Here is a 7360-nt window from a genome sequence, read left to right as displayed (position 1 = left end):
CAAACCTGTGAACAGATGGACTTAGTAGATGTCTACAAAGTCTTCCACTCCACAACATCAGAATACACATTCTTCACAGGTGTACATAGGATATTCTCCAAAACAGACCACTTGTTAGCCCATAGAACATGCTTAAGTAAACGCAAAGGAATTGAAATTATTCCATATTACCTGACCGTACTGCAATGAAACTGGAAATCAATGGCAATAGAAACCATAAAAACTCCATTAACACATGGAAATTAAATAACATCCTAATGAAGAACCAATGGCCACAGATGAAACTAAATAAACAGTATCTACATGTAAATGATCATGCTGACATAATACACCAGAATACACATCACAGTGCTACTTTCTTTGTTTTCTGTTGTTGTTTTGTTCTTGAGTCAGGGTCTCACTATCTAGTGCAGATTGGTCTGGAATTCACAGTGATCCTCCTAGCTCAGCCTCTCAATTGCTGGGATTACAGATGTGCACCACCATACGTGGTGAGGAGGGTCACTTTCTAAAGCAGTTTCTAAAGTTCTTTTCTTGTTAAGTATATCCAGTTGTGCTGTCATGACTGCCTCAGGACCCCATACAACTCAGAAGTGTTCACCTTTAGTGGTCATTTTAGGGAAGAATCAGGAGTCGGGTGGTGCCAAATGCAGTGAATAAAGTGAATGAGGACCCAGTGAGATGTGTGCTTAGTTGATTTTTCATGTCCATTAAGAGCCTTCCTTTTCAATGGATGCACTGTGCAGCAGCATTCACTACATTTTTATCATATGTAAAGACACTAAAGAAAGAGGACCTCAGAACTGCTTCAGAAGGGGGCAATAATCATGAAACATCCTAGTTGAAGTAAGAGGGAACATTCTGAGGGAGATTAAGGGCAATGTCTTTTCATTGTAATAATTTTTTAAATTTAAACATTCACCATATATTTTGACCACAGTGCATACACTTTCAAAGCTGTAGTTCTTTTAAATACATCACAATGATAAAATTCATTTTTAATATTTTTATCAAGAAAGTTCTTTTAAATAATATATCATCTAAGAAAGTTGTCATGATTCCACTTTAATATATAGCATACATTCAAATTTCTCTAATTGTATTCAAAATTTTTAGCATTAAAGAGAGATATATCTACCTATCGTACCTATCTGCCTATAAAACTTCAGGACCTAATCATGGTGTTAACACTGAATGTGATTACATGTCTCTTTAGTCTCCTTTAATTTCGTGTGTCCCACTACTATTTCATCTTTTATGATAAAAGTATTATTATAAACCCAGACAGATGTCTTATAGAATATACATATTCTGGGTCTGTCAGATCCGTACTTCATGATTAGACTGGACTACTGTAATAGAATGTTTTATGTCTCCCACTGTATCACTTTACAAGGTACATGTCCATTTGTCCCATGACAGGACATGCTAAATTTGATCCCCTAAACTGACAGTATGACTGTCAGATCTGTCTACTATGCAGGAGTATTTTTTCCTGAATAGGAAAAAATTAATAAGTAGCTGATGAGATAATAATTGTGAGACCGTGAATATCCAGTTTACAGCCTTCCGTGCAACAGTCTTAAGAGCCAATTATGATCCTTGCTTGAGTTAACAGCACTAACTAGCAATTTCATATTCCTATCATTCTATGTTTTAACTGCCATTTCTCTATAAAGAACAATCTCACATTTTCCTCTTGTTTTTCACCTCGTTTTACTGGAATGAGTTATTAGAAATTTTAAAGCATCATTATGAACTTGTGATTATTAAAAATTCCCTTAGCAATCAGTGAACAGTATTACAGTCGATTACCATCATTATTCTTTCAGATGTTCAAAATGTACTACATTTTCCTATAGGAACCCAGCAAGCAACTCCTTTCATCTTTTTTACTTGTCTCCCTCAGACAGATTATGAACACTGTTATTTCTAACATAACAAAATGTTCCAGAGAATTTCTGCATAAGCCTGGACTTAGAAATTTTTCTAAGAAGCACTAGCTCCTTTTAGTGGAAAATAGTATTTGTTAACCAAATCTGGACTCCTAATTTATTCAACTTTAAAGTAGCCCAATGACTAAGCCCTTTCAATGGACTGAGACAGCAAAAAGTATTTAAAAACCTGAGTTCATATTAATACCTCTACATAAAATTGAACACCATGGTGCACCTCCCAATTTGGCCTCATTCCTTATTGTACTGCCCAAGAACCTCATTTCTCGAAAATCCAATATAATTACTCATTTACTCTGTGTATTACACATATATATTCAGGATTACTACTCAAGTATTACTACAAACAAAACTACTAAGTATGGCTAAAGATCCTTTTGTAGGTGGTTTGCTTGTTTCTTTCAGACGTTTCTGAGTCTGAGAATATTTCCTCCTGTATGCTCAGAAATACCCATAATAGGGTTAAAGCTGCTTAAGTCTTTTGGTGATTATGCTATATGCTTGTTAGGTTTATCTCTTCCTTTTCTCACCTCGATGAAATAGAATATATAACACCCAAAGTTAAAAGGGAAGAAGTTTATTTGGCTCACAGTTTATAGAGATTTCAATCTATACTGGGCTGGCTGCAAGGCAGGGTGGCCTGACAGACAAGCATCACAGAGAAGGAACAGTTCACGGTGGACAAAAGTTAACAAAGCAGGCAAGGGGTGACTGCAGCTCTCTATAGGCCTTAAGGGAATGTACTCACACCCTTAATCCTAGTGCCCTGGATCCTACCACTGTACCACGAATCAATTCCAGCAACACATACTCGAGATCCAGCCACCTCTGAAAAAGCCCCACCTGTGACTGCACAAGGTTTTCAAGGGCCATCTAGACATAAACCATAACAGTTCATTTGTTTCTACTTCTATTTACTTTTTAGTTTTCTGGGTTTTGTTTTGTGGCACTGGGAACTGAACTCAGGACCTTGTGCTTGTTAGGCAGGTGCTTGGGCCATTGAGCTATATCCCCATACCTTCTATTTACTTTTAGGGTTTTTTTAAAATCATTTTTTACTTAGTATTGTCAGATGACTATATGAAACATCTACATATTGGAAGAGTCACAGCTCCATGTATAGAAACACAGCCTCAAAGAGGCTGTCATCCCTTGACCCTCCCTAGTACTCACCTCCTTCTCACTGTGACCACTTCACTGGTCTTTGCTTAATCCTTCCTATGTTTTTCCTTTGCAAAATTAAGTTATGCATTTTTTAACAATTTTCTTTCTTTTTTACAAAAATGAACCATGCAGATTCATTCTGTATCTGGAAATTACAATGATTCATTAAAATACTTCATTTTTTTTTAGTACTATATTCAGTATTATTAGTATTATATTCAGTCTCTGTGCAGAGATACTTAGGTTTTCTCCCAATATTCTGCTATTACCAGTAATCCTACAATGAAAAATATTGAGCACATGTTCTGCCATATTTGAGCATGTATTTACTGAGGGAAATTATTATTTGAACCCGAGGTAATAGGTCAAAGAGTAAATGCAAGTATCATTTTGTTAAATATTCCAAAACTCGCATAGAGTAGTAACAACTCACATTCCTTTTCACAATGTTTGAGGGTATCTGTTCTACACTTCTGAATGTTTGTCAGTCTTTGTGCATTTTAATATGCACTACCAATTAATCTGAACATCTTTTCACATACAATACTTTGGGTGAATTATCCATGTCTTTTGCTCATTTTTTACCTCACGACTTAAATTCAATGGATAAAATAATTCAATAACCTTACAAAAATACTATATTTTATTTTAAAAATAAAGAATAAAACATTAAAATATGACAATATGACACTTAAAACTACAATCATATTCTAAATGATATTCCAAAAGTCTAGTAAGAAGAATTATGTCAAGTGAGATGAATGTTAAAAGGAAAATACTTTCAAGTTGCATTTTTATGTTGCCAATCAATGTTCTAAGTGGCTAATTCTATAAACAACCAAGCCTTTAGGGAAAGTCAAGACTTAGGAAACACGACTCCAAATAACTTCTTGTAATGGTTTTATGGCACCCACCTCACAAGTACAGGTAATCCTCCGAGGATGAGGGGCTTCCTGTTGTAGCTGATACACTGCAAGAAGGCAGAAATAAAAGATGGCAGTCTCCTTTACGTGGAACTATGAATATACTAGGAGTAGCAAACTGGCTGCATTTTATACTCATAAGAAAACTGGTTCTCTTCATGGCATTAAATTAAAATTTGTTATAAATAAAACAAAGTAAACTAAATTTAATGCAAGTTTAGGAACAGACCCAGGAAGAAAAATCATACCCAACACAAATGTCTTTTTGCCTTAAATTTTTATTTATATATTTTTTGTATATGTGTGGCCAGCTCAGCCCACCAGGGGGCGGGGCTGGCTGGCATGTGGTGCTGGGGGATTGAACCGCGGTCCCTTGTACTTTGCTAAGCTTGTTCTAAGTAGGTGCTTTAGACCACTGAGCCATCTCACCAGCCCTCTTTTTGCCTTAAAACAAACCCATTCTGGATATTTAGTTCTGTTCTTCATAATATAGTCATTTATTTCTTCTAATTTGCTGTGGGTATATTAAAGCATTCTCTGATATGAACCAATAATGGGTTCATATCTACATATATTTTAAGTACACTGTTAAGTGCCAAAGTTGAAACTAATATTAGGATAGACTGGAAGTAACAACACGTATTTTGTTTTTCTCCTAATTTATACTGCAGAAATTTATCTTCAAATATGATCCTCTTCTACACACAAATTTTATGAAGCAAAGATACTACCAGTTATTCAACTAGAGAAATGTGGCAAAAGAAATAACCAGATATTGAAAAAACTTTCCAAGAATAAAGAAATATTTAGGGTACACAGACCTGCGAAAATTATACTAACACTACTATGGTCTCCTTCTTTATTTCTAGTTTTTTGAAATTCTTAAAGAATGAATAAAGTATGTGGCTGTTGAAGAAAACTGTGTATCAAGATTTTTTTTCTAGTTCTAAATACAGAATTATATATAAACTACTTAAGTTAATCCTGTACTTAAATATGCAAATATTTTGTCAACCTAATAGCAAACTACTCAGACATATGGAACTGTCAGATACTGTCTCATTTCAATTAGATATAATATAGGTTCCATCTATGCCCATATTTTCATATATGTTGTGGGAATGTACATAAATACGTACAATTAATCTATACATGTCTGCACTACAACCTACACACCGAGAACACTCACAGATATATCCTCTCTATTTTGTATCACTAGGAAAAAGGAAATCAGCATTGTGAGAACCTGAATTCTTAAGCCACCTGGGGCGTAAACAGTGGAGCTCTGCCACTAGGACTGTATGCCATGTCTCCGTTTTCTTTGTTTATAAGGCAGGTAATAGTTACTACTTCACAAATAACTGTACACATTAAGTAACTTCATATATATAAAGGTTTAAAACTATGCCCAGCACATGGCAAAAGCTCGATAAAGAAAAACTATTATTACATGACTGACTGAAATTATTTTAAATTCCTGTATAATATTTGATTACCAGGATGCAGTCTGAGTTCATCATGACATAGCATCAGAGTAATGTTATCATTTAAAAGGAACTAGGAAGAAACAGCTTTATGTTTAAAAGTTGAAAAACAAGCCAGATGTGGTGACAAATGCCTCTAATTCCAACACGCAAAAGGCTGAGGAAGAGGATTATTCCAAATTCAAGACTAGCCTGGACAACAGAGCAAGACTTGTCTCAATAAACAACAACAAAAATAAATTAATAAGCCTTTCCTTAGCAAAGTTTGAAATATGTTATAATATGTTAAGGACAGCTTCAGACACTTGTATTTCCTTGTGAGAGTTACTATATTAAAAAATACTCCTGTAGAGAGTAAAAAGGGCTGGGCGCATAGCTCAGGGAAAAAGTGTTTGCCTGGCACCCATGAGCCCTTGGGTCCAAACCCTGGCACCACCACTACCAATGGAAAAAAGACAACAGGAGACGGAAGAGGTGATGTGAGGGAGCAATTCTGACATGGGAAAGAGTAAGCGCTGAAAGCGAGTCTATCTGGTCCTGACAGTAACGGCACACGTGTATCACCAAAGACACACGTAAATCTCCATTTTCCTCAACAGAAGCCAAAATGTGACTCAGAAGGGGATTCTTGGGGTCTATTCCTCCATATTGGTAACTGTACCTATAGGGTGAAAATTCAGTTCACATTTCAGGCTAATTTCATTATAGTAGTTCCAAAGGTTACTCATTTTCCTTTGCCAATAAAATGGGCTGAAAAGTTCTGTCACCTGCAAAACTCAATTATCAAATCGCATGACGTCAAGAAGAACACCAAAAGTTATTAGAATAAGTAAAATGGCGACTGTGGCTCCCATTCAGGGAGCCAATATTAAGCCAGTATGAAAAAGGCAGTGACATTATCATAGCATGAGAACTGATCCGAACTTATGCTTTGTTTTTAACAGCTTCAAGATGCATCACTTTTTGTTTGTTTTTTCTAACATTAAATCACATAACATTATTAACTTTTCTTTTTTTTTCATTCCTTCTAATTACCCAAAAGGATATAGTTCTATTTCTTAGAAACTTTTCAGACAAATGCCTCTGCACTGGCTTCCATGGTTAACTTATCTTTAAGGTTCATTTTTAATGAATAAGGGATGCCGCTGGGTATTTTGGGACAAAATATAGAAAATTTGAATTCAGGGAACACCTATCAAAAAGATCATTAAAAATTACACAGAGTAGTAAGGCCTAATTAATTCAGCCACTTCTCCCTTAGTTTGAATTTTTGACAATCTGAATTGGAACTTAGCTGAATTTAAATTGGGATAATTATTAAATGATTTATCAAGTTGAAAGCTAAATTCAAGATGAAAGGACAGGATTATATTACTTCCATTATTTTCAATCACCTTAGAAATGTGAATGGTTATATATTTATTAATGAAATTCAGGGCCTAGAGATAACACCTTGTTATTCAAGTTCAGATATCAAAAACTGTATCAAAACTCGTTCCCATTGTTTGCCTGCTTTTAAATTTGAGTTTGTTTTTTACTGTTTAAATATTAAGAGATTTAAAAACAAAAGCAAAAGAAAATTCTAACTTCTCTTTAAAACTCAAAAAGTGCAGCCAAAGTCTTACCTGACAACAAGGGGCAGTGAGCGATCTGCGCCCTTAAGAGATCACACAGCCCAGAACTGCCTGCTTACAGCCCTTACCTTGCTCTGGCTCTAATCTATTACAGGGGAGACTCCTGGTTTTAACCTAAATACACATTGAAAAGAAAACTGTATTTGCCTTTAGACTCCTCAAATTAGACCTCTCAATAATTCTCCCCCCCCCCCCCCCCC

The 7360-nt window shown here is 35.3% G+C and overlaps 1 protein-coding gene across 3 annotated transcripts in view; it reads right to left on the bottom strand.

Moving 5' to 3' along the window:
* Positions 1-7360, bottom strand: part of Chn1 (chimerin 1) — a 209372-nt gene that overhangs the window by 139775 nt on the left and 62237 nt on the right. For 2 of the 3 annotated variants that reach the window (XM_023719153.1, XM_023719154.1), the window contains exon 3: positions 4034-4089. In XM_023719153.1, coding sequence (XP_023574921.1) covers positions 4034-4089 — 56 coding nt within the window. Of the gene's footprint in view, positions 1-4033; positions 4090-7360 lie in introns of those variants that run through there. The other variant, XM_023719155.1, reaches the window with a different exon arrangement.

Source organism: Octodon degus, unplaced genomic scaffold (genome assembly GCF_000260255.1).
Source record: "Octodon degus isolate 3935 unplaced genomic scaffold, OctDeg1.0 scaffold00065, whole genome shotgun sequence".
Classification (NCBI taxonomy): Eukaryota; Metazoa; Chordata; class Mammalia; order Rodentia; family Octodontidae; genus Octodon; species Octodon degus.
The sequence above is the reverse complement of the archived record's forward strand: the minus strand, read 5'-3'. Positions and strand labels throughout refer to the sequence as shown.